This window comes from Manacus vitellinus, unplaced genomic scaffold (genome assembly GCF_001715985.3).
Source record: "Manacus vitellinus isolate BGI_N305 unplaced genomic scaffold, ASM171598v3 scaffold_1_pilon, whole genome shotgun sequence".
NCBI classification, from domain to species: domain Eukaryota; kingdom Metazoa; phylum Chordata; class Aves; order Passeriformes; family Pipridae; genus Manacus; species Manacus vitellinus.
The window spans coordinates 20,099,809-20,126,986 of NW_021939396.1; the positions used below are offsets into that span (position 1 = coordinate 20,099,809).

At 43.7% G+C, this 27,178-nt stretch overlaps 1 protein-coding gene across 2 annotated transcripts; it reads left to right on the forward strand.

Annotated features, from left to right (window-relative positions):
* The first annotated feature begins 2,437 nt into the window (after window positions 1-2,437).
* On the forward strand, window positions 2,438-7,523 carry ZNF706 (zinc finger protein 706). 2 transcript variants are annotated; one of them, XM_008924029.2, is made up of 3 exons: window positions 2,438-2,628; window positions 3,801-3,908; window positions 4,521-4,836. In XM_008924029.2, exons 1-2 carry the CDS (start codon window positions 2,494-2,496, stop codon window positions 3,894-3,896), a joined length of 231 nt encoding a protein of 76 aa, XP_008922277.1. In that variant the 5' UTR covers window positions 2,438-2,493; the 3' UTR covers window positions 3,897-3,908; window positions 4,521-4,836. The 2 variants fall into 2 exon arrangements, with proteins under 2 accessions (XP_008922277.1, XP_017933476.1); XM_018077987.1 differs by lacking the exon at window positions 4,521-4,836 and adding an exon at window positions 5,651-7,523 and having other exon boundaries at window positions 2,472-2,628.
* The last annotated feature ends 19,655 nt before the right edge of the window (window positions 7,524-27,178 follow it).

Genomic DNA, 27,178 nt, shown 5'->3' on the forward strand with positions numbered 1-27,178 from the left:
AGCCGCGGTGCCCGCGCTGCTGCTGCTGCTGCTGCTGTGACTTGGCAGCAAAAAATCCTGTTACGGTTTGGTATCGGATTTTTTTTTCCATGTGTTCGGTGTCCTACGTGCTCACGCGTTCTTTATTTGGAGGCAGCCGGCCGGTCTGCTGGACTCTGTGAGGGTGTGCCTCATAAGGAAAACAACACTTACCTGCGTTGAGCAATTGAAATACTGATTTAGCTTTGTTGATGAGCTCACCATTCTTTTAAACGAGTTTTGGGGTTATTTTTGTAACTTTTTTAGAGTAATGATAATTTAAATCTTAATTTTCTTTGTGTTTCAGGTACACTGTCAGCTGTATTAATGTAACTTTCAGTATTTAAACTCTTGGATTTTTCGTCTCGGGCATAGTATGGTGGTTGATACTTTTGAGCAGATGTTTTTGGTCATATTTTCTTGTCTGTGACTTAATTAAAACCAGCAGTTGCCAAGTACATACAAAAGCTCAGTGTGGTTGACTGTTGCAATGTACTGCTTATCAAGGCACTAAAATACAAAGTAATATGCAAACACTTTGTGCAAAGAATTATTTTTTGTTACATCTGCTTGTTTTCTGTTGGGACCCTCCTGAATTCTGTAGGATTGCTTTAATGCTGGTAAAATAGAAGTGAAATAAAACCTACAGTTCTTTCCAGTGTATGCAAAGCTATTGGCAATATTGCATTTTTTTTCCTTATTTTAAAATTTTAAATGGGAATCCAGTGTTCTGGTTGAGCCATGCTGTATATAAACAGTGTGAGGCCCTGGCTGGGGTGTTCTGGAGTAGCTGTGGCATACAGTGAAACACAGACTGATATTTTTAGTCTATTAACAGGCAATGCTGTATCTTATGAAAACTGTTGAATGCTACATGTATTTCTATGTGCTTTTTAATGGAATTTGTGTTATGTTCAGTTTTGTTAGCCATATGGACTTCTAAATTCTCTTTTAGAGAAACTGAAGGGGAGCGAACACTGAAGAGGTACTGTAGTGCTTCTGCAGAGGGTTGGTTACATGGTGGTGGTTGATACAGTGAAAGAAGCAGGCTGTGGCCGAGAGGTGCCTCTCAGTCCACAGGAGCTGTTCTGGGTCTCGGGACCGTTGTTTTGCTGTTAGGCACTGTGATGTTACCTGTCCAGAAATTCTCACAGTACCAGTGAATTTTCACATGTTGGTGTTTCATATAGACTTCATTTTCGTAATGGTTTTATGGGCTTTTCACACGTATTTACTGGAGGTCAGTCACTGTTTGGATAGGCCTTTCTCTCGCAGCCGGAGGCTGCCTGCCCTGGTGGGAAGGACCGCATGACAGGCCTGGTGTAGCTGCAGAGTGGCCTGTGCCACGACTGCCAAACTTGGAGCAAGTGCCCAGGTCATGTGGAGGGGCAGTGACCAAGCAGCCGTCCTCCTGGGAACACTAGACTTTGCTAGTTGTCCTGAGAACAATGGACTTCACTGGCTGTGCTGTGCTTGGGCAGTCAGTGTTGTGCTTCTGAGAGAGCTGCACAACTGGATCGTGCCTGGACTGTGAGGGACTGAGAGAAAGGCAACAGCAGAAATTGGGCTGCTGGGTTACATAACCACACTCTGAATCGTGCTCCGTTGGTGTGCCCAAATCCTGCCTGGTGTCTGCTCTTGGGGTGGGGCACAGGCTGAATTGGGTGTCTCTGGTGGGCTGGGTGCAGGTGGAGCATTGCTATTGGAGCATTGCATATGCGATGTCTTGATGCTCCCTGAAATGTGACTCTTGCATCTCATTTCTTCTTCTGGTGGACATTGTCGTGGCATATGGCAATAACATTTGCTTTCTTTATGCTCCTGTGTTATGTAGAGTAATGGCTTCTGATGGGAGCGATTTTATTTCTTTTCAAGAAATACATAAGCATGTAACGTTGGCTGAAAATAAAAAAGATGGCCACTTGTAAAAATATCCTTCAATAAAGAGGGGTGACCTGTTGTTCTTGGTGTTCCCAACTTCAAAGCAGCTCACAAGCACCTACACCAAAAGACACTGATACACCTCAAGTAATACTTCGATTTGCCTTTCTTGAAACTTGTTTCAAGTTCCAGAAATAAAGGCTGAGTCGTAAGCTTTAAGGAAAAAAAGAAAATAACAACAAACCCCCAGAATTTTTCTGTCCCTTTGGAAATAGAGAATAAGTTCTATTAACTGCAAAGGAAACTTTTAATTATTCTGACAATTGAAAACACTTTTCAAAAGTAGACCTTGAATCTTTGTAGAGGAAGAAACCTTAGAATGGCCTAATAATTCTGGTGTGTATTTTAAAAGGGACACTAAACCCAGAGTCTTTACATAGTGAAGAACAGATGTCTGTGTTTGAGTTATGGGAGTTGTAGGCCTTGTGGACAGAGTGCATGACTGCATTGTGCTCATTGTTACAGCTCCTGAGTCAGATAGCAGCAGTAGTTTCTCATGTTTGTAGACTAAATGTCTTCTTTTTGTTTGTAGATATGGCTCGTGGACAGCAGAAGATTCAGTCGCAGCAGAAAAATGCCAAAAAGCAAGCTGAGCAAAAAAAGAAACAAGGACATGATCAGAAGGCTGCAGCCAAGGCTGCCTTGATATATACCTGCACTGTCTGTAGGGTAAGAGGAACCGAAGTCAAAATAGTATTGTAGGGAGGTCTGTCTTCCAGCCTAGAGCAGAATTTTTAGAAGATTGTATAGTGGAAACTAAAATACTTAAAGTGGTTGTCGAGCTTGTAGCTATAAGAAGCATTTGCATCTGTTACGTGACTTGCTTACAGATTCAGCTGTACTGATAATTGAGATAGGAGAAAATCAGAGGGCATGTACAGGTCCAGTTTGGGTAGTTATTTTGCCTTTTGTGTTGCAGTGGTCTGTATGTGCTGTTAGTGTGAGATACAAAGTTTGAAAAGTGCGAGATTGCTTCCTGTTCAATCTCCAAAAGGAAACATACTTTTTTTGTGATGGAATTGGCCCATCTTAGAATCACTTGTTACTGATGTTGATGCAGAGAGGAAAAGCGGTGGTGCCAAAAGCTTTAGTGTAAGTTTGATACACAGTAACTTTTGCCAGAATAACTTACTTGACAAGAGAACAGAAATGCAAGCTCTAATCAGATTGTACATTTCCTTCTGGCTGGTTTTCCTGAATGTGCTCGGTTTGGAACTGAAGCATAACTTGCCGTTTTCATTTAAATGGTCAGTCCCAGAATAGATTTGTCACTTTAAATGTCTTAGATAAGATTCCAGATTAAGGGTTGCTCCCTTAAGTACTTGTTGTGAAATCAGGCTGCAGCATCCATCACTTTGGGCAGTGGATGTCTGCAACTGTGTTGTAGCAAAGGTCTGAGATAGCTGGTGCCAAGTAGGGAATCAGTTCGTGCCATATAACTTTTTGGCCTATTGATAAACAAAAGAAATAGCTTTCATAAAGATTTGATTCTGAAAAGGATAAACATTTAAGGTGTTGAAAAAGAAGATAGTAAGGAGGTTTTCCACCAAAGCAACATATGAAGTGTAAGATATGCAGGGAGATACCTAGCAAGAATAGCACCATTGATGGATGTGCCAAAACTGTGTGATAGTAGTGCTTAAAAGCACCTCTGAAAATAGGAGGTTAAATACTCTGTCCTACCCTGCAGCTAAATTAGAGGTGCTTCTGTCACTAGAGCAGTGTCACTGAGGAGACAGTTTGCTTCAGGGAAAAGAAAATAAAACATAGTGGGGAATAGGTTTTGTAGCATTCTTTAACACTTATACTGTGCATAAAGTTTAATGTCTCTCTTTAATCAGACTCAAATGCCGGATCCCAAGACCTTCAAACAGCACTTTGAAAGCAAGCATCCTAAGACTCCACTTCCTCCAGAATTGGCTGATGTTCAGGCGTAAAGTTGTCTACAGGTCATTACCTTAATTTTTAATTTGATTATCTGAGAAAGCTGTATTATGAATCAGTTTTTTTACCACCAACAACTGGGACTTAAAACTTACTTCATTTCTTTTAATATAAAAATTACTGTAGGTTAAAGTTAGACCCCTGAACTGTTGAAAGGAGAAGCAAGAAGCAAGCTAGTACTTACGTGGGTGAAATGGCTGTGGCATTTCAGTGTGCACAGAGGTCATTTTAAAAGGGATTAATGTTATTTCAAATCTTCATTCTTAGTGTTGTAGGAATACTTCATTATTTTGTTCTTGCTTTGAAATGTTAGTTTTGCTTTAAACAAAATACATAAATACAATCTGTCGCTACAAAACATGTAATGGAGACAGTAATTTAGGATATTTCCAACAATTGAGCCTTTTTGTTCTTGATATACAGGTGAATGCAGATTTTTCTGCATTCAAATACAAAACTTAACTGTAGAAGTAGCCAGTTGTTAGGCTGTAACTGAAAGTGGTTATAATAAAAGGCTGAAATGAGTTAAAAAGCAGTATTATGGTATTTCATTCACGCAGAGATAAGCAGCATTGTGTAACGGTTCAGCTTAACTGAGTTGTTCTTGTTTTTTATAGGTGAAGTCATGACACCTATTGACTCTTCTACTGTCAGACCTTACATAACAAACCTGCAGCTGCTTTTCTAAAACTGTTGATCAGCAAAAATGAAGGGGCTACAGAAACATTCATATTTTTATGCTGTTCCCTCTTGGGCTTCTTGAAAAGACAATTCTGTGTAAATGTACAGTTGTGCCCTATTTGGAAATCCTGAAAAATCAGTCCATACTTGTTATAAAAATTTTTTTACAATTGTAATTATATTGATGTTCATATTGTGTAAAATAACTCACTTAATAAAGTAGTACTTTGATTTTACAATATCACAGATTAACTCCTTGTAGAAATTCTGTTTCAACTTTCTGCATTATCTGCCTTATAAAATAATAAAAAAGACAAAAGTGGAATTTTCCCCATCCTGCCAAAACATGAGCAGTATCATTCCACTGAAAGTAATGTACATTACAGTAAATTAAAATGGAAAGGGAAGCTGCTCATATTTACTGTCCAATGTGCTGTCTGCCTGAGCCCAGCCACTAGTGGTCAAGCTGATGGCTCAAGGCACAGCACTTGCCCAAGCAGCTGCATGAGAATCATGAGACTTCCTCCTACATTTTTGTCCTGGGTATTGGAACCTAAATACTGCAAGCCATTTCAAATGGGATTCCTTTATTGTGAGGGATCATATTCCTTTAAGTCATGCACTGGAGAGACTCTGGTTATGCTTTTATCCTTTCTATTTAGGTAGATGACTGAGGAAGCTGAGGGGTGGCAGGTTTGAATGCTTCTGGGTATGCTGACTTGAAAAATGCTTGCAAATACTAGGTTAGAGCAGATCTGCTCTTAGCTGAAAAATGGGTTTGAAAATATTTTTAATGATATTTTGAGCAGTCAACCACACATGTTCCCCCTCAAATCTGTCTGGTTATTTCTCTCTTCAAGAAATACGTAAAGTAGCCAGCCATTAATAACCTTCCTTCACAGCCAGCTTAAAATAAGAGTGTTGGAAAAGAGCCAAAGTAACTAAAATAATATGGCTACTTAAAGAAATCAGATGTGATTAAAGTTGCATTGATAAGAAAAAGCTGGATAATAACTGGCCAAGAACATTTGAGCTGATAAACATAATTATCTTTAAACTGTTCTAGGCTGAGTTCTAATCCCGGATGTACAGCACAGAAGTGGAAAAACATCTGAATTGTGCTAGAAGGTCTGATTTACAAATTTCCATCTTTGGCATTTGGAGGGGGCTTATTTAAGAGCTTTAGTTTTGACCCTGCAGTAAGAAGCAATACTAGAATTGCTGGGATTTGCGAGTTTACAATAGATGTAAAAATTCTGGCAGTCCAACTAACCCTTGCTATGCAGCAGGACTGTACATCTGGCCTTCAAATGGCTTCCTAAAATCTAGGACCATAGTCTCAAAGACTCATTCACTTAAAAGAATGCACTTGGTATTTTATTATATAAAGTCAAAGCCTTTGTCTTCATCCACTCATTTGCTCTTTATTGAACTACTTCTGTGAGACTAGCTTCCTGTCCTCTTTGCTGTGACAGTATCTCTGTAAATACTTACTTTGGCATAAAGTTACTCTGTATTATAGTCACTCTGGGATAACCTGTATACCACTTAACTTTTATAGATAATGTTATTCTCCTCAGCGTAATCCACTACTGCACTTGTACACCTGACATGAGAATGTAACGCTTGATTTATTTTTCTTTAATGTTATCAATACATATATCCCAACAAACTGGCTCCACAAGGCAAGAAATCTGCTCTTGACCTTTGTGCTGTATGGGGGAGAGGTACTGCAATGTTCTAATGCTGTAGTTTGTCTAAGAATACGCTGAGTGCAAATGGATAAAGATGTTTCTTGCGCTGATTGGTATTTGATAATCTGGTTTTACTTTGAAAAATGTTTGGGGATGTATCCCTATAGCTTGGTCCTGAGGTGAAGTATATGTTCTATTCCTTCAATTCAGATTGTGTAGCATTAAATAAAAAGACTTTGTTTCATAAACAATCTCTCTTAATGAGCACTGAAGAGTTGGAAAGCTGCATCAGTAGTGGGATGATTAACTTCAGTTAGAACTGTGTTTTCAAAACTCCATGATGCTCAAGTTGAAAATACCTTATGAAACGATGGGGCTTCTATTATTGGAAGGAAAGCATGATACTTGGTTCAATAAGATCCCTAGCTACAATAGCTGTAATCTCAATTACAGAACTAAATGAAAGCTATGACTGAAATGTTATAAAGGCTGTCCCAAATGTGGGAATAGTCCTCATTTAGAATTATCTGCAATACTCCTTATACCTAAAAGGTCAGTGGAAGGACTAGTTCTCCATCATCTCTTCCTGATCTGGAGGTAACACACCCTGGTACCTGGCTAAAGACACAGTTGTGTGTTGTAATGTGTCTGATTAAAGAGAATTAAAAATGTAAAATGTAAAATGTCGTATTTCCTGCCTGCTTTTAAGATCAAGTATTGCTGCACCTAGAAAATTAATTTCCTGGCTGTGGACAGCCATGGAACTTGAAGCTGTCTAACTGTGCAAGAAAGAAAAAAGGCATGGAAAGCTTCCTGTGTTTCCTTGAGAAAGATTCATCTTTGTGCAGGGTCAGCATTCAGGTAAAGGGGTTTTATGGTGTCAGTATGGACATCAGCTGTCATGGATACTTGTGGAACAACTTTAAAGAGTGATTTTGGATTTTCAGAAGCCCACATCTTCTGGGAATCTCTTTAAGCAGCATCTGAAATCACATTTTAAGCGACACTTAAAATGTTCTGAAAAAATGTCTCACTTTAGATCTTGGAGTAAAAGAAGGTGTGATTATGGTGAAGCCATCTTGGAGACTATTGAATAATCAAGAACAGTTTTGCAATTTTGTTAATCAGACTTACTTAGGCTTGTTTCTTTACGTCTGCTTTACACTGTTGAAGGGCTTCTGGTTTGTTGTTATCAAAAAACTGTGTGAAAGATCTGAAATAAAAGTTGAAGACAGTTGCTGCATAGCCTTAGGGAAATAGTTGGTTTTATACAGCGCTCTTGAAACATCCTTGGAGACTATCCCTTTTAGTTATTTGCTGAAAACACTTCAGCTCAAGTAAGTAAAGCTAATGACCACAGGCTGTTTGCAAACCACATAGTAATGAAGGAATTTGTAGCATTTCTGTAAACTGTATTGAACAGTTTTCCCATCTTGATAAGAAGAGCTATTAAGTGGAATGTCTTTTATCATCAAAAAATGATAGGCTTGAGGTCTGTTTTGTTTCCTATTTTCACAGAAACAAGTTGGGAATTACTGGGCTTTACTAGAAGCCTAGTCTTCCAGGGTCTGACCAGTAAACTAAATTAGTCCTACATAATCCACAAACAAACTAAAGGTCAGCTTGTGTTTCTGTCTACCCAGTCATCTGCTGTGTGTAATTTGGGGGCCTTTGATTTACTTATTTAGAACCTTACAGGTTTTGCAGTGGACTTTGAATTCAGCTCCAAAACTCATGTTTGCACTGCTATTCAGTTTGTGATTTTACATATTCTGTAGCATCATCAGCGATGTTGCTCTAGTTCAAACAGTGGGAGGGTGTGAAGTGCTGTCTGTGGAATTTTACTGTCCATTTTTTAAATTATTTTGAAATCTTTTAATACATTGTCTATTGTGTTACAGTTTTTATATAGATATGGCACAATAGACTCACAACTCTCGAGTTGTGTTATCTTGGTAACTTTAAAAAAAAAGTGGATTAGGTTGCATGCATGTTTTATAATTCTCTTATGTAGCTTTTAGCATTGGGGTTCCTGGGAAAGGAGGAATCTATAGTTGTCCCAACGTGGTTATCTAACAGAAATCTGTTCTGTCTGTGTCTCACTTTTTTCAGGAAATATGGCACAGCTTTCCTTTGAAAAATACTGTCCATTAAATATATAAATTCAAGATCCATGCAGCACTTTGATGGCATGGCAAACGTACATGTGTGTTCCTTCTCTGTAGCTGTTACAAAATTACAGTGTGCAAAATTTACTGAATGCAGGAGGTCTTTCAGAGGAGTATGGATTAACGGAAATCTCAGTAAGTTATCTAGACCATCTCCTTGCTCTGAAATTGGATCAAATCTGCTAAGACTAACTAACAAGCGTTTCTCTAACTCTTAAAGGCTTCCAATGAAAAGGATGACATGACCTTGTAAGCAGCATGCTTAACTGCACAACTGGAGAGTTACCACAGCAAGAGTTTATCCCTGCGAGTTAAGTCAATTGCTTACTGTTCTCATTGGCAATAGATGTGACGAATAGTGCCTTCATTTGAACATTGCTATTGTGTTCTCCTTCTAGTCTTCAAAATAAACCCAGTTAATTGAATCACTCTTCATAGGTCACATAATCTAACTCAAGCAATTGCTGATGCTCTGGATCCTCTCCAGTCTGTGCTCTTAAATTGTATGGTTCAAAATGTGACCCAAAGAGCTGGTTGAGGCTAGTGCAGAGTAGCTGGGACAACTAACCTCTGGCACTTGCATTCTGTTAACATACACTGGAATTATATTAGCCTTTTCGCACCAACATCCTAGATGCATTTTGGTACCACTAATAATCTCCACTGTGTCCCTCTATTTAGTGTCCACTTAGCTCTCTTTAATGGATCTCAGACCAAACTGTTTACAGTTCATCCAGGTGTGGTATCAGGGGGGAGTCTTCCAGATGTACTCTTTTACTCTTTAGTCTGTGTTTTTCATGAACACACGGATGGGATGGATCCCAGGCATAGCCTTGCAGGACCCTGCTTGAGTAACTTCACAGGTTCCCAGTAAGCCTTTGGGAACTGCTTTTTGTGGTCAATATGGGTTGGAGCTCTGTATTTCACCTGTGAGAACTTCACAAACTGACAATGTCAAAGTCCTTTACAACAACAGGGAGATTTGGGATCTTGTGTGCCTGTGGGCACCAGGGTGATTTTCACAAAGAAGGGGATGGATGGTAGTGGGGTACGGCATACTTTATTCCTGACAAATCCTTGTTGTCTGGCTGTTGCTGGGTTACTTTTCCTTATGCGTTTACTAAGAGATTTTTATAAAAATGATTCTAGCCTTTTTTCCAGATTTAGGTTGACTGACAGAGTCCCTTTGTTTTTAAATTCCTTGTGCTTGTCCCACTACTTTCTTGGGCTCTTTTCTATGCTCTATGAGTTCTCAGAGAGCAGCAGTCATGATCTTTAATGATGTGGCTGATTGCTGGAGCATCCTAGCGTAGGAGTAATTAGTTGTTGCCAGCTTGAATTCCATCAAAGTCCTCTGCCTATTTTAGCTTACTCTTTTAACTTCTTAACATATTTAGTTAACTTTTGACTGAAGTAAAAAATACTGTTTATTACTTATTTGTGAATCTTATCTTCTAATTTTTTTTCCCTTCCTCATCAGGTAATGGACCTATACTTAACTTTATCCTTCCATAGATATTTATAGGCTTTGTATCTGCCTTTTAGAACCTCAGCTGTGTTTTTAGACTCTGCTATTGAAGGTGTTACTGTGTTGACTTTTGAGCCATCTAAAACCCAGTCAGTCAGGATCCACACCCTTAAATCTGCAACCATGGAGGCCCACTCTTTGAAAATCCTTTTTGTTTTTTTTACACAGTTTGCCCACTGTGAAGCTGTCAGAAGCTTTATGTACTCCATCCTGATCAGTTCAAGGTCCCAAACGTGCCAGAGCATCTCATTAAAGTTTGAGCTCTGATGAGTATTTACTTACCTGCATGCTGGCAGTGAGAAGGACCAGGCTGGCCTGATAAATCTCCTGAATGTGCCATAGCTGTTATGCTGTATATAAAACTGCATAGCACTAATTAGACTAAATGGTTGAGTGACTCTTCTCCAGACACCACTCTGGCCATTTCTTCCTCTGGTTTTCAAGACTAATCATTGCTGCCTGTCTTTTCCATATGGATGCCAATGCAATCCAACCCCTCACAAGAGTATATTGTGTCTGTCTTCTTTACCCTTAGTTTACTGATAAGAGTGTAATACCCAAGCTGCCTTTGTGTCTTATTTGGTGCTTTGCAAAATGAAAGTATGCTTGGAAAACAAATGCATGTTAATTGCCAGGATACTCACAGGCCATCAGGATAGGCCTTAATTTTTAACTTCTTATTCCTGATGTGCCTTCAAATTCCAGTAGCCATTACCTGCTGATAGTTTTATCGCTCTTTTGTTACATGTTTCTTTAGCTGTAAATGCTCACTGCATATTTTGCAAAAATATGGTTGCTTTATTTTGAATATTTGTAGATCCTTTGAAGAGTGAAAACTAAGTATTTCCAACCAAAGGAATAATTGAAGAATGATGTCTTCTGAAAAAAAAACCCACAAAAGTCTAAAATGTTTGAATGTGTCCTGCTGGTATTCAGAATTATTTTTATGGTCATTACTCACTTTCTGTTACAATAACGCTTAATGCAGTTGCATGTTCTGTTCTTGAAGAATCAGATCAATGCTAGAAGAGAATAATTTTCTTAGTGAGATCTAAGAAATAGTGTTTATTGAGGACCATATTAAGTAAAGTTAAGAAATAGTAAATAGCTGCTTTTTCCTGCTGCAGTAAATCTTTCAAAGAATTTGCTGTTCTGCATCTGAAAGCAAGAGCTGTTATGCAGCTGAAAGAATGTGACAGTGGATCATAATCGCCACTAGCGGAGGAGGACAACTTCTCAGCTTCTGGGCTGCTTTCTAAGTGGACAAAGCCTGCCTGTATTTTTATCAAACAATAATTGAATTGTGCATCACTGAAGTCAGCAGGAACTTAATTTTGTCATGTGCTAAATATTCGCATGCATGTGCAGAAAGCAGCTAGCTTGAACACCTTTGTAAAATCTCTAAATCACATATGTTACTAAAATCAGTGTATTATACTGACGTCTGTATATCAGAAGACAATTTCTGGAGGCAGGGAGATGCTGTATTCTGTCCTAGAAAACATACAGTGCTATACCAAGACAGACTTTACAAATTGTAATTGATAAAAGTTATAGGATTTTCTTGGTCTGTAGTGACTGTCAGTCCTCAAAATTTCTCCTGGTCTTTTATCATAAGCCTTTTGATTGGAAACACTGTGTGGCCAGCATGACTCTGTGGACCTCAGAGAGGCTAGTGCCCCAGGGACAGAGATTTGGATACCACTCTCTTAGACAATTCTGAAATTAATTACCTCTTGCTTGCTCTGTGAGTCCAGGTGTTTTCTCAGGACCCAGACATCTCTGTGTTGTCCCCCCCACTTCCCCACTTGGAATGGGTGAATATGTAGGAGCACAACCATGCAACAATAAAAACGTCCAGTGTAAAGCTACTAAGTGCTAATTCTGCCTTGACTGTGCTGTTTATTTTTAGTCAGGGGCAGCCAGACTTCACCTTTCACTCCCTACAAAGGGACAGAAGCAACCTGGTGCTTTCTGGGCTGCTCTCCTGACTACTGCCACCCTCTCAACATGAGGCTCGTGGAACCACACAAGCAATGTAACTGGTCCTGTCTAACTGGCCCTGGCTAAAACCCTTGGCTAAGGACAGCCAAAACTGCAGAAAGGGAGGTATCTTAAAGGCAATCCTGTTGTTCCTATTTGTGAAAATAGGCAGCTGGGTAGAGAAAATGCTCTCTGTGATTATGGGGCAGGGTGGTGGTTTAGAGCTGCAAAATAACATCCTGCAGTGCTGGGCGCTAGAGAAACACTTGAGAAATGCCTAAACCACAAGACATATTTGCATTGGTGCTTGTATTCCTTTAGTCAGGAAGGAGAACTCACGCTGAAGCACCTAATACTGAGTCCCTTTGCAGAGTATGGGCAAGTGAGCCCCTGGAAGAGTCTGACAAACAGAGGTGCCAGGTTGTGTCTGGGAGCAGGGAAGCAGCAGGGAGTCAGTATTTCTGCAAGAGATCAGCAAACATCTTTCCCTTGATAGCTGCATGAGGAAAGGAGAAGAGGGAAAGGTAGGATTCAGGTTAGAGACTGTAATAACAGTTCACTGTGCATTTGCTTACATGAAATGTTTGCTTTTGAGCACTTGAGGCTGGCTCAGAATTGATTGACTGCTAATGATGGTCAAGGTCCATTTAAAGGCAATAAACTAACAATGTCTTGAAGAGATTGTCCTTTATGTGGCACCCATGACAGATACTTTGCAAGTACCGAAACACCATCCCTCTAATGTGGTAATGAATGTGCTAAGTGCTTGACTGTTTTGGTTTTTTGTTCCTCTTCCATCCCTCCTTGTTGTGGTTGTCTATGCCAGACCTCCACATGCTGCATTGATCCTTACCCAGATCCTCATCTTCTCAAGTACTCTTGAGCAGGCTTGTACATAATTGGTGTCTCAGGAAGGGAAAATCTGGATGGCAACTTAAACAAAACTGATGCTGAGACTTCACTGTACACTTATGAGCTGCTTTTGACCAGAATTTGACTCCAGGAGATGACATGCTGTAGAGCTAGCAGGGAGAGAATGGAAGTCCTTCCATTTCCAGGAAGCTCTGTAGAAGGAAGTGAACAGGAAGACCCAATGAAAGCAGTCCCTGTTCGAGACTAGAACAGAGGAATGGGAACATTGAAAAGTTCCACCAGAAAAGCAGAGTTGTCAGCTATGAACTCAACAGCCAAAAAGTGCTGCCTTCCAGAATTTTCTTAGCAAAAAGCTCTCGCTCTTGGGCAGGTATGAGCTCTACCAAGAACTTGCTGACTTTGTTGCTAACACTGATTATGAGAGAAAGTATTGAAATGTTATTCCTCCTGAAGGTTAGTTGTCCAGCTTCTTAAAACAAGTAAAGCTGTTACTGTCCCCTTAGAGAGTGAATGGAAGCAGATTACAGTGAAACAGATGGTGCAGAATTTAACTCAAAATCAAGATTCTTACAGAGATTCTTACGGTCTGTCTCAAGCCATGCTCAGGCAAACTGGTGTGCAGAGACATTAAATAAATAATCCCAGTGGTCACCCTTGGGTCAGTTTCTTAGTTACAAGATTTCAGAGTACAGGACACATTGTTTATTTTTGAGAAAGGCATCTCTGTTTTTCCTAAGGTGTAGGAAACACCACCTATTTTAAGAGATGGGTCCCAATCTGTGGATTCATATTGTATAGAAGCAGTCCTTTTTTTAATTTAGGAAGACATAAAAACCAGCATGATTATTTATAATCCTTTTTTGTCTTCTAATGGCTAGAATTTTCTAATTTCTCCATTCTTATGGCAGTCTTTTCCTCATCCCCATTTCCAGCTAGCTTTCTAGGAGAGCTATATAAGTCTTTCCTCTCCAAAAGCATGAGTCAGCCACCATTTTTATTCCTAATAATTCCTTCATCTTCCTCTTTGCTGTGGAATAAATCACAGCCACTTTCTCTACATCTCCAAATGAATGTCTAGCCAAAAGCTGTAGCTTCATACCCCTGAAAGAAAACTCTTAACCTCTTGTCCATGTCTCTCCTACCCCTTAGTTTTTCTTGTGTTGCTATAACTATCTTATCCCTTTGGGTTGTACATGAGCCCTTGGTTTGGGCTCCATCTAAATCCCTTTGTACAAGTTAGAAGTCTTGCCAATTCTTCTGCCTTCCTTAGTCAATGCTTTTTTCCAAGTCCTTGGCAACTCCTCTGTGCAGCACCCCTCCCTCTAATGTACAGCTTTCAACAGATGTGGCCCGACCCTGCTCATTGCTTAGAGAGTGGGTGTCCAGGAAGCTGCCCAAAAGATAGTTGTCCTCGTCTGTTGATTTTCCATATTCACCTCCTCTTTTTACCATCCTCCCTCTAGACCTCACTGCCTTTCTTCAAAACCCTGCATCCCAGAAGTTGGTAGCAGCTGCCAGACTGTTCCTGTTGTCCTCCTGATCTCTATCACTATTTTCTAGCTTCTTCCCACCTGCTACCTTTGCAGCATCCTCCAGTTGGGTCTCAAACAGCAGCTGGCACAGCTGTCTCCAGCTCCATGGCCAGGGCTCTCTGGGCACTTCCCACATGCGCACTGGTCACAGCCACACCATCCTTCTCAGATCACGTTTACAAATCTTCCCCCTGCATAACAGGTACCTTGCTATGACAGAAGTTGTCTCACCTGACAGATGCTGAAACAACTTTTTGTTTGCCTCTCTATGTTCTTTACTGGATAAACAGTTCATGAGCAGCAGAGGGGCTCTTGCTTTTTCTTCTTCAGTGAGTTAATCATTTACTTCACAAAGTCTTTGCTTTTCAGACTATATATTTTTTAATTTGTATTTACTGCCTTGATCCTTAATGCCCAAACTCATGCAAAGGCATCTTTTTAAGACATTTCCCTCTGCCATGTCTCCTTCTCCTTTTCAGCCCTCCATCACACATGTGGCCTTATTTAGTGGCAGGGAACTGGCAAGTCAGAGATGTAAGGGCAAGACTTGGGACCAAATGGGGCAGAGAGCAGGGCTGCACATCCACAACCACCCCAATGCCCTCTGCTCTCTGCTTGCCGTGCAGTCGTCAGCACAGCAGTGGACAGGTAGGTTTTGTACTGCAATGTTAATGTTCAGCTAGTAAAGAGTTACCCCAGAGAGGAGGGCTTGGGAGCAGCCCTGACCTGCTCTCCCCACACTTAAAACCACTGTGGAACTGAGCAGCCCTTGTTCTGAAGTGGGAAATCAGACAACTCTTTAAAAACCTTGGGTGTGTTTCACACCCTGAACTTAAGGTAATTAGTTCCCAGGTCAAGGCTTACCACTCTAGTTTTACCCCCAGTGAGCCCTGAACTGCCAACACCTTGCAGATTGGCTTTGCTGAATTTCCAGCATCTCCTGCCCAACCTGTTTGCTTCTCCCTCTTTCTTGTGCTTCATCATCTCATTTATTTTTCATCTAGTGTCCTTCTGTCTGTAGAGACATGTCTTGTGTGAGAGGAAATGAATCCCCAGCCCGCCCACTCTCCTTCTCAGCACAGTGCATAGTGAGAGTGGGCAGTGTAAAATCCACGTGAGGGATCCCACCTACATAGCTCAAGTGCTGAACAAATCAGAGGAGCAGGACTTGCTGAGTCCAGCCCTTACATTCTGGATATCAGGGCAAGAACCTGATCTCTGTTTTGCAGCGTTTCCCTTTAACTTTCATGGCATCTGTCATAAATTAAAAGACCTCTCAGGATCATTTAATGTGCCCTAGTCCTCCGTAACTGTTATCCAAAGTGCTGCTTGCATGTGTGTTCTGTATCCTGTATTTTCCAAAGCATAGCTGCTTTCTGGGCACAAACAGCCAGGTCTTGGATTTGCTCAACTTGACTGTGGCTCTGCATAAATACAATTCATATATGTCTTGATGTGAGCCCATGAATTGGCAAAAGCATGACTTGGGTACTGATTCAATTGGAGTAGGATTAGCCCAAAATTTCAAACTTCCTTTGTAGATGCCATCTCTTCCTGCACATAAATTTTCCCTTAAAAAAAAATAAATTCAAGCTGTTTATAATCACAATTTATAAAGATATATTTTCAGTCTTAATCTTTTGCTGTTTCAGACAGATCTACAAGGATACTTCTTCAAGCAGCTACCAGGGTATTCACCTTCCAAACAATAACCCTTTTGGTAATTAAAACACCCCAAAAAATCAGAACAAAAAGTTCCCCATTTAAATCTGTGTTAAACCAATTGATCAGTGTGACATGATTAAAATCTTGGGGTGAAATTCTCCTTGTCTTCTTCATGTATGCGGTGCTTTTGCAAGCAAAGGGATGAGTGAAAACAGCATTTAGTCTATACATTAATAATGTATATTCTTTGACTGACAGGGAATGGGCTGGCAGAACAAATGAAAGCACCCTGGGGTAAGAGGAAGAAAGCCTCAGTTTGCTGCTGCAAACTGCACAGGCATGAAAGTACATTTTGTTCCACTATTAAATAAGGAGATTCAGGATATAATACTGTCTCCTTCTGCAGCCCTTCCATTTTCTGCTCTTGGCAGAGAGGATAAAACCGTCCACAGCTGTAATTGTTCTGTCCAGCGCTCACATGCCTGGGAGAATTAATCGTGATGTGCAAAATCTACTCCTCTGAGCTGCAAAGCAGCACACTCGTGTATGGCAAACATGACTGACCTGTGAGCCCGAGTCCTTGGTGACATGTCCCAGCACTGCACCCTGCGAAGCTGTCAGCTTCACGGCTGGGCTGGTTCATGGGGCACATCCAGAGCATCCTTATTCCACCTAGCTTTGTCTTGGTCAGAAAGACATTACTGTCTTTCTTTTAATTAAAGCCATTTGGAAATGGACCTGTGGAGACAAGAGCCACAATCCTACATGAGCAGCCCCAAACCCCATAGCTGCAGTGTGGGCAAGACACACTGAGTGACTCTAGTCAGCAACACAGGGCTCCTGCTGCCCATGAGCAGCCAGAGCCATCGTCAAACCTTCACAGCTTCATTTGTCTGAGGGGTTTAATGTTAAGTTGGATTTACTGATTTCCTCCATTTCCAGGTTGTTTATGTTTTTTGCAAGAGGAATTCTAGACAGACTGGTGAATTCAATAATATGAGGGAAACAAAGCAAATTCTAGGAAAAAATTACCTCAAATTTTGCACAGTGTAATAACACTGCACTTCTACCATCCTTCCAGCCATTCGATAGTGATTGTTGTAGTTAAAAATAATTCCCAATGTTCCTGTCTAGCTTTTGCCAAAGCAACTCTTCCCTATTTGTTACTGGGCTGTTTATCTGGATGATTTTTGAATTCATATTGTGCTTGATATTTGTCATGCCTCCAGAGCAAAGCCAGAAAACTCCTGCATCAGTGCTGAATGTAGCTGGGGAGGGTGAGTCAGCTTTTTACTTCCAGTCATAAAATTAAGGCTCAGTTACCAATGAAGACCTGCAAATCAGGGTAAGCACCTTGCCATTTGCTTGGTCTTGAGCGTGTAATTTCTGCTGAGATATAATTATTACAACAAAACACATTAAAAGAAGCATGTTTGGATGCTTCACAGCCCTAAGGCAGGATGATGCCCTTGCCCCTGGGCACCCCTTCAGCAGACCAGCTGAGCAGACCCCTGTGCAGCTGCATTTCTTCCCCAGCTCACCTCTACACAGGGTCATTGCTGGGACATGTGCCCAAGGCCAGCTCACGGGAATGCCTGCAGCTGTCGAGCCCTGTGGGTGAATTGGGATTTCCAAAACCAGACAAGCCTGGTGTTGAGACCTGAGAGGATGAGGGAGGACAGCAGCATGTGCGGGGCAGGGGTGTGACTGCCCCAAGTGACATGGGAGGTCCTTGGGGTGAGATGGGCAATGTGAGGGTTGTGAAAAATAATAGCCCAGCTTGTTAGGCATGATTATGTAATATCATAAATTCTTTACAACATATAAAGAACCACTAAGAAACAAAAAATATGTAATCATCATGTGCACTAGTTTCCATTCTGCAATTTGAAAGCTTTCTACAGTAGCTGAAAAGCAAAGTGCCTGTGTCGAGATCTTCTTTTGGCCAACAAGAGAAGATATGAGAGGCACAGGTGGGGCTCAGGATGGGGGGAAATGTCTCCTCAAGGGGCTTCATTCCTATATGGATTTTGACAATTAGTTTAGAGAAGACTTCCAGAAGGTCAATCAGCTTGAGGGCAGTCCTGCTCCTAAAAGTCTGAATGGCTTTAGAGCATGACCCAAGCTCCTGGTTTTCATGTATAGGCCCACACATTTTAGTTTAAAAATATAAGTAATTTTTTAAAAGTATTTCTCTTGCTAAAGTTTTTTTTTAAGACTTTTCTAACCCTACTTATCTGTCTGGCTGAAGCTTCTCCAAAGCTTTGGTGCCAGCCAAGCTGCTGTTGAGCAGAAGCAGGGGAATTGCAGGTCTGCAATCCCAGTGGCAGGCTGAAACCCAGGGCAGGTGGCACCAGCCAGCCACTGAGGACTCAGGCTATCCTCAAGCCAGGGCTGCCTGTTGCTCAGCCATGTGAAATGGTGTCTGGCGATGCAGCCCTTACCCTGAGGTTTGGGGAGCCTGAGGCTGCCTGGCAGGAGATGGGGAATGGCAAAGAAAGTGGTGAGAGGACAAACCAGGGGGGAGAACTGGGACAGCAGGTGAGGAGAGGGAGTGATTGACCTAGATGAGAGCGGGGAAATGGGGACAGTTTGAATGACTAGAGACTGACATGAGCAGGGAGTTGAACGAAATGGGGTGCTGCTGGGGTGGGAGCAGGTCTTGGCACCCCTAGGGATGTTCCCTCCCAAGCACAAAATGGAGCCCAGGCTTGTTCTATGAGCAAGCCCTACTGAAACTGGATGTTCATGGCAGGGGAGGGTGCCAGGACCACGGGCTGGGAGCTCTGTCCACATGGCCCTGACCAGCCCTGGAGGGCTTGCTGGGTTTGTTGTTTGGTGGCGGAGGGGTTAATTCCACATACGAAACCCTGTGGGAAGGTAGCAACGCCAGACACCCACAGCTGGGAAATACCACCTACACAAACCTAAATTCAGCCTCTGGAAACCAGTTACTGTGATACAGTCTCTAACGGCAGCCTCCCAAGAATCCTTCCCCATGGCACAGGGCCAGGCACCCTCCCTGTACTCCCATGACAAGAGAAGATGCAATCCCCCCTGCAAGGATGCACATCCTCTAGCTCAAGGGAAGGGACAACCCCATTCTTCCATCATTCATATTTTCTTCATTAGAACCTGATTTAAGTTTGAAATGATGAATTGATCAGGGGTTAATGTTCATTCAGGTTGGATTGCCTGCTTGCTTTCATTTCTACCAGGACATCATCAGTTGCTGGTCCATCAAGAGGGGAAGGCACAACCCCTCCACAGATGGTGGTGCTCCTTCCTGCCCCACTCAGTGGCTCAGCAGCAGAGCTTCTGCCAGTTTAGGTGATGCTTAGTGCCTAAGCCAGGCTTATGCCCATGAATGATTTAAACCAGGGAAGCTCCCCTGAACCAGAGACTCCATTTGCTAGTACCCATGTTACTGGTATAAAAAATCAGGAAGGTCATGACCAGCAGATCACAAGCTTCTCTTCCTGCAGGCCTTTGGGTAGCTGGACCAGTAGCAACTGATCCTTGGGAGCTGTATGTAAAATGTATTTTTTCCAGCAAAGCACTGGTGGTGGTTTGGGATGGGTTCCTTGCATATCACTCCAAGGCAGAAAAAGCAGACTTGGCCATAATGTGTGACGAACTGCTGGAGTGTTTGAAAAATCAAACCAGAAGCTTCTAGAGAGTTGTAAGATGCTTGAAGATGAGGCTGTATATTTGGATGTTTGAAATTACGAATTGGTTAGTAATTTCTGTGCTAGCAGCCCCGCTGCCTTTGGCTCTTGTAGTTTGGATGCTCTGTCTGACAATTAAAGGCCGCAAATTGGTGAACTTGTGTCCTGGCCCCTGGTAGATCAATGCCAAAATGTTAATGGTAGGACCAAGGGCTGATGCCTGCTTCGACACTAGATGGGTGCTGCTAGGTTTTCTGAGCCTGAGGGTCAGAGGTGTAAATCCCACTGACCTTCCCGGGGGCTGTAAGTGAGATCTGGCCTGTGTGATGCAGCGCTTTCAGGGTAAGTCAGGACCAGCCCAGCCTGGCCAGGCACAGCTCTGAAACCAAATAGTCCCTGGCACCATCACCCACCCAGTACTGACCACTGCTCGTGCTTGGCAGAGAGTTTGAATCTGGAGCCTGTGGATGCCCCCAGGCTAAGAAGGACATCCTCCTCTCACTGGACACACCAGGCTGGGCAGGAGAGATGGATAAACCAGCAGATCCTTCCAAACCAAAAGGAAAATTTTGGACTCCTCTGGGAGATAGTAACAGTCCAATAAAGAGAAATGTGTTTGTGAACAAAAATGTGTCTTGGCACCCCTTTTATTATAATTCTGCTCTTTACTAAGCCAAAGGTGCAGGGGAGGTGCACCTCCCCTGGGCTCCTCCAAGGGCTCCTGTGGGCTGCAGTGCTCCCCATGGTCACCCAAGACTTCCCGTGGGGGCTGGGTGCTTGTTGTGCTTTGGAGGGAGTGGAGGTTGTGCTCTCTAGATAGCAGAGAGGAGCAGGGGGATGCTGTGCTCGTGGCTGATTCACCAGCTGGCTCAGCTGAGTTAATTTGTTCCTGGTTTAATGTTTGCTTTTAGCAATGGATGTATTAGACTCTGAGACAATTAATCATCGTGGTGACACAAGACCTTTGTGCTCTTTAGTACTAATCAAAGCCAAATAGATAGAGTTCCTTCTGTGAACATTGCGACTATAAGATTTGCCCAAATTCCCCAAGTGTCACTGTGGTGTGGTCAGTGGCATTGCAGTTGCTGGTGTTTTTTTAACCTTTCTTCTTCCCAGATCACTCCTCTGCTGAGAAAACCCTCATTGTCCCGCTCCCTTGGGCAAACATGTCTTTTCACCCATAGCCTGCTCGGGTTTTTCTCTCTCTTTTCTTTTCCTCACACAGCTCCTGGGCCAGGGATCCTTTCCAAGCTGCCCCGCATCCCTCCAGTATTATACTACCTTTCTTCCTTTCCCTCAATGCCTCAGGTGCCCAAGAAATCCCCTTAATTAGGGCATGCCCAAATCCCTCCTTTCTTTGCAAAACCATAGGACGTCCTCGCCTATACAGCTAAAGCACAGAGCCAAATCCATGGGGCAAACCCAGCTGGTGTGCTGCCAACCAGAGTCTAGAGTAAGGCAGGACCTTCCCTCCTGCCCTCCCCTCCTTTCACAACCTCCTTTTGCCTCAGAGCCCATTTCACATAGCTCTGACATGGGCTCTGATGTGGGTTCTGCGAACCAGCATCTCTGGCACATACCAGCATCTCAGAAGAACACATGGCATTTTGTCTGGCATTCCACAGTATTCCTGATCTTTGCACAGAGCTGAGGCTCCGGCATTGCACAGTGTGCTGGAAGGTAGTGGGGTTCGGGGCATCAGCATTAAACATGATGACTAAAACATTCCTGTGTTATGATGGAAACTGCTGAATGCTAAGATTTGCATCATGGTGGATGTGGACTGGATGCTGCAAATAGGGTTTATGTACATATTTCAGAATCAAGGAAATTAGGAAGAGGTGGCTGAAAGAATCCCTTTATCCTTTGCCGTCATGGGAGAGCTTTCATATGGTGGCATGCTCTGGAGCTTGTGGAGTTGTTGTTGATGGAGCATCAGGGCAAGACCCCAGGATGCCAGTCGCCCTGTTGTGATGGAGAAACCTCGTCTGGAGTGAGTGCTCCTTTTCATGAAGAAAGAGCAAAAACCCACTGAAATCCACCTTTCTTCAGTATAAACCTAATGATGAAGTTAGTGTAGTACTAACAGAGCAACCAGTAATACATAATGCTGCATGAATAGCTACAAAAAACCAAGAAAAAGCCAGCAGTGGTTGGCTAGATGTGTCCCAAGTCACACAGCCAGTGTCAATCCTGTCTTGCAGCAGCCTGATAAGCAGTAAGGTATTCCAAGGCACTTCCAGGCCTGTTTTCTGTGGTTTCCATGAGTCAGTCCTTCCTGTAATTGTCCCATCTGCAGTCTGAGGCTCTGCTGGTGGCTGGGGCTCATCCTCCTGCATGACCAGCTCCTCAGAAAGCAGCTCCTCTAGCTTATTGGGTCCAGGAGGTGCTGGCAGGAGTTCCCATCCTGCTGGCAGCTCCTAAGGGCAGTCCTGGGTCTGTTGCTGGCCTCCTGAAACACAAACCCTGGCTCAGGGTAATGTGCAGTATATCTTTCCTTGGTAAGCATATTCCAGGGGGAAGTGGGGCAGCAGCAGTTTAACACACAGTCTCTTAACCTGGAGAAGGAAATGCAGCTTCTGTGGAAAGGTCAGCATCAGCTTGTCGCAGTCACAGGCTCTGATTAGCAGGCGAGGAACGCGGCACCAGGCTGCTGCGTAAGCAGGTGCTGAGGCAGAACATCCCTCACCTCTGCAGCAAGGGAATGGGCTGCAATCCAGCCATTCCCTCAGCTAACTGAGCCCGTGGGTTACTCAGAGCACAGTGGCCCCAGCCCAAAAGCCACCCAGATCACTGTAGAGAGGCAGTGTGAGCCCTCATTCACACCAAGCAGTGACCACCAGCATGCTCCAGAAAGACAGCTCTGTTCTCTTTGCATCCTGCGCTCTGAGAAGCTGAAAACACATCTGCACTGTGTATTTGACAGCTGGGACGTCAATTCCGAAGGCTACCAAGCTGATAACAGAGCAGAACCCAAATAACCCACCTTTGCTAGAGCTGGGCTCCCACCCCAAGTGCTGCAGAGATGCTCGTTGTTCTGACTTACACAGTTTATCACAGGGTCTGTTCTTGATCGCTATATTCCTGCAGAGCAAATACCAGCCCCCTTCACTGTCTCATCTCTTCACCTACCATATCTAATCCATATTTTTCTGACAAGATTATTTTCATATTGCCAAAGGTCTCTCGTTAAGGATGGCCTGTATATCTAGCTTTGGTCTACCATAGCAGTTCTTCCTAACCTCACTCACTGGAGCAGCTTGTATAGCATAGCCAGGGTTTAGCAATATAAAGGCCTGTACAAATTTGTTTTACCACTGAGCTTTCAGCAGTAATTAGTTTAAAGAAACCAAGGGCATATGAAGTGGTCCCATGAGAGCAGAGGCAGCTTGACTTGGGCTACTGCCATGGCCTCTTGCAAACAGCTCCTGAGGACATCTCTGCCAGCAAGGTGCGAGGCCAGGAATCAGGGACTCCTCCAGACCTGCTTAGCTGTCAGGTGTCACCACCCCCTTTGCTGGCCATGGCAACGTCTCTGATCAGAAGATGCGTCTTCCCCACAAAACAGCTGAGTGATGTGCAGGCCGTCGCGCTGGGACAGCTCTGTCTCTCGGAAAGTGATAAGCTGAGTTTTATAACTGGTATTCAGTAGGTGCCTTTATGTAACAAGGTGAGGTTGGTCACTTGGAATCAGGCCACTTGAGCATGGGAGCTACCTGCAGCAGAGCCCATGCGCCAACAGGAGCAGGGTGCACCAGGAAGGTACTTGCCCCGGCACTCCTCCAGTTTCCAGCCACTCAGAGCTAAAGCAAGGGAATAAACCAAGCCACAATTGCATGACAAAGTTTTTTCCTTGTGCAAATTTCCCCTGAGCTGCGCTGTTGTTATTGTGCAAAAATAGAGCAGGATATGTATTAACTCTCAAAGGAAGGGAACTAGAAAAGCAAGCAGGAGCAGGGCACCCTCACTAACTCCTTTGAAAGTGGGACACTCACCTGCAGCAGCAGCCTCTGCCTGGGCAAGAGGGCAATATGTGGGGGCCACTCGCCCACCAGCTGTGGGCAGTGGGTGGGCAAGGGGGGTTATGGGTGATACTGAGACGTGAAGAAACAGCCCTGCTGCAATCTTGAAACATGAGGGACCCTAAAGGGCTGTGGCCCAGCTGACAGTCCACCAGATGCCACAGAGGGCAAGTCCTGGGTCTTAGGTAGAGACAGGCAGGGATGGATGTCTAAAACCCTGCTATTACCCCGGTGCTGGAGCACATGGTGTTTTCATGAAGTGCTTGAGTAATCTCTTCTTATAGCTGAGCCAGAATAGGGAGATTTTAATGCAACATGGCCTCTGTTTCATGCAGCCCCTCTGTGTGAGCGCCCACAGTTGAAGCAGCACCTCCAACACCCCATGGCCATCTGCCTGTTCCGTTGTCCCCCCATAAAGTACAAACCAGGGCTGAAACAAGGCCAGGGACTCAGATAATTTGGTCTGAATTCCCTGTCCAACAGTTATGAATATCCTAAGCGCCTTTTCCACCCCTGGTTCACATTGAGATTTGAGAGGACAGGAGTGTTGGAGAGCTGCAGCCAGCACTTGCGCCAGCTCAGCTCAGAATCTGGAAATCAATATGGGTCAAATTTTGTTCAGGTCTGTTAGCAATTGCTCTGTTGGATGCTGTGATAGAAATAAGGATGCACACTCAGCTATGAGTCCCTGCTTTGTTTTGTGCTGGTCTTCTGATATCAAAGTTATCAGTGACTGCATTTAATCTTTAGCCTAATAATGGCAAAAAAATTTAGCGTATTTTATGTATTCAGGCCTCAGCTCTTGCCTTTGGTGACAGCCAGCATTTCCTGGAGAAGCAGAAGCCTTTGAGCAGCCCAGCGCAACACATCGCTGCAGTCCGAGAGGGGACACAGAGCGGAGCTGGAACTGGAAGAGAAGTCTTAACAGGAAAAATAATTTAACTATAGCACAGTTCCTGGTTATTACCCAAGAAATATCTGGCTGGAGTACTGGAGCCATCATGTCTACCTCTGTAAGAAAAAGCCACAGACATTTTACACATACGGAAACTGCCCATTTCAAAGAAACCAGGAAAGTTCTGCTGGGGTATCATAAGGGAGTGGAAAAATTACTTTAAAACCTGTAGAAAGTAACTGAGCATCATCTCCTCGCTTTCTGGTTTGCTGAGCCATCCCAGGGAAGAAGTGGTTCATAGACTGACAGGAGGGGCTTTAATTCCCTGCAGACCTGGGAATTGCAGCCCAGGGATGCTCAGCACTGTCAAGTGGGGTGCGAGTCTCCAGCCATGGCACCACAGCATGGGGAAATACAGGACAGGGGGAGACATGGCCTGGGACATGCTGGGAAGAGGCATGAAACCACCACTCTGCTTTTGCATAGGATTTTGTGGCTCTCCCTGGTTTTAGCTATATGAACAGAAGCATTTGAAGAGGTTTTTGTTTGCAACTGCCAGGAGAGCATGATACTATGCTGGGACCCCTCAAAATTCATCCCCTAGCTATTATACTGGGAATTATTGCTCCTACCTGCCATCCCCCAGGGTGCAAAGACAGCACTACTGGTGGCAGGGCGAGGGGCTGGAGGAGGGTACAGGCTGGAGTACATAGGCATCAACCCCTGCCAAAAAAATACAACCCAAGAGCTTGCAGGGCTGGGGCTGCGGTGCCTGCACACTGGGGAAGCCATACATTTGTTTACTGCAAATGTCTCCATAGAAACTCCTTCTCTGGGGCTGAAGATGTGGATATGAGCTGCAGTGGAGCGAGCTTGCTGCCCCCAGCACACCTTCATGAGCAGCCTCGGCAGTCTCCATGGCAGAATTGTTTGGCAGGAAATAATTCAGACTAATGTATCCCCCTGCGCTCCTGAAATTGTGTGGAATTTAAAATGCTAAATGAACTAAATCATTCTAAGTGTGCAAGCACTGTAATTGTGAAGAGAGGCAAAGTATAAAGCCTGCTTGTTCCAATGCTTTCCAGCTATAATTCTTGAAACCATCTCGTTTCAAAACAGAGTGAGCTAAGAAGCAGAGAAACTGCACCAACAAAGAGCTGCTCCGGACTTTAAAAAGGCACCGCAAACGCTTAGGACTTTCAAAGGACAGAAACAGATGTAATGGTTGAATTCCTACGCCATCCTTGGACAAACACAGTGTCCCATGTTACCAGGAAGGTCCCAGCTGTTGACATGAGCATGATAAAAGTGCCTTGCCACCTCTTGACCTGTCATTGATGCAACCAACAAGTGAGAAAATACATAAAGCAAAAGAAATGAAAATTAACAAAATATCTAGAGAAGCAAAGCTGGTGACTAAACTGAGAAGTAACTTTTCAAGAGGCTGCACTAGGTAAGGGAAGATGAAATGTATGAGAGCAGAAAACTGGGTGAGCACAGCCTCGGGTGTCAGAGGCTGTTAGAGGCTGCAATGCCACGATGGGATAATGAGAGAGAAGAATGCAGAAGTTGAGGATAGGGGAGGGAGCCAGCTGGCATCCTAGGTATTTAAGAAGCAGTATGAGGAGGCGTAGTCCAGTTCTCCTTTGGACTAATTCCTTTAAAAAGAAAAGAAAACAATTATGGCCCTGTATTATGGCTTTTTCCTCCCAGGACAAGCCCTGGGGACAGGCAGTGTCCCTGGGGCAAGGGGCAAAGCCAAGGAGGCAGGTAACCCTCTTCCCTGGGTTACATGGCCAGGCAGCTGCTGCAGCACTGTGCCTCTCCACCCTCACCCTTCACAGGGGCTTGCATTTGGGAAACCGTCTTCCTGGTTTAGACCCCTATATTTCACCGTCAGGAAAGAAAAAACAAGGGAGCTTGTAATCTAAAAGCCCTTAATGAGAGCTGTGCTCTTACACCAGGCTGCACTTGCATGATAGCTTTAAAGATGCTACCATGTGGCAGCCTTGAAGTGACCTTTTAATTCTGCCTCCCTCTGTTTCATTAAGTTTTTTTACATATATATATATATGGATTGTATCTACTCTGAAGCATCCTCTTCCCTTCCAATCCTCACTGGCCCTCACCCACCCCCCCAGTGCTGTCTCCCCCGGAGCTGGGATTTCACTGTGCTGTACACACCTGCAGACACCCCTGAGGAGCCAGAGCCACCCAGCAGGAGAGGTCACACAAACACAAGTGCTCAGCTAAAAATAAAGCAATAAATAATAATTAGTTTTAGCCTTGCACCAGTGCCCACCATAGATCACAAGCTCGTCTTTCCTGCAGCCTGGAGCAGGAGCTGGCCTGGGACACAAGTCCTTCCCAGCAAACCTAACAGTCATCTCATGACAGTGGCAGTGCCCTGTCCTTCCACCTCAGCAGTTACCTCCAAGGGTATCTCCTGCCTGCAAGTCCCTGGGCTGGTTGCTGGCCAGCTGGGGGCAAGAGGGAAAGCAGGAGGGTAAGAGGCAGGTAGCAACTTGTCCCTGCAGCCCCTAGAGCAGCTCCACCACCCCCTCTG

Excerpts from the sequence above, each read along its gene's own strand:
- ZNF706 (XM_008924029.2), top strand. The coding sequence starts at position 2,494 with ATGGCTCGTGGACAGCAGAAGATTCAGTCGCAGCAGAAAAATGCCAAA. Across the intron at positions 2,629-3,800 it reads ATACCTGCACTGTCTGTAGG|ACTCAAATGCCGGATCCCAA; the intron begins GTAAGAGGAACC and ends CTCTTTAATCAG.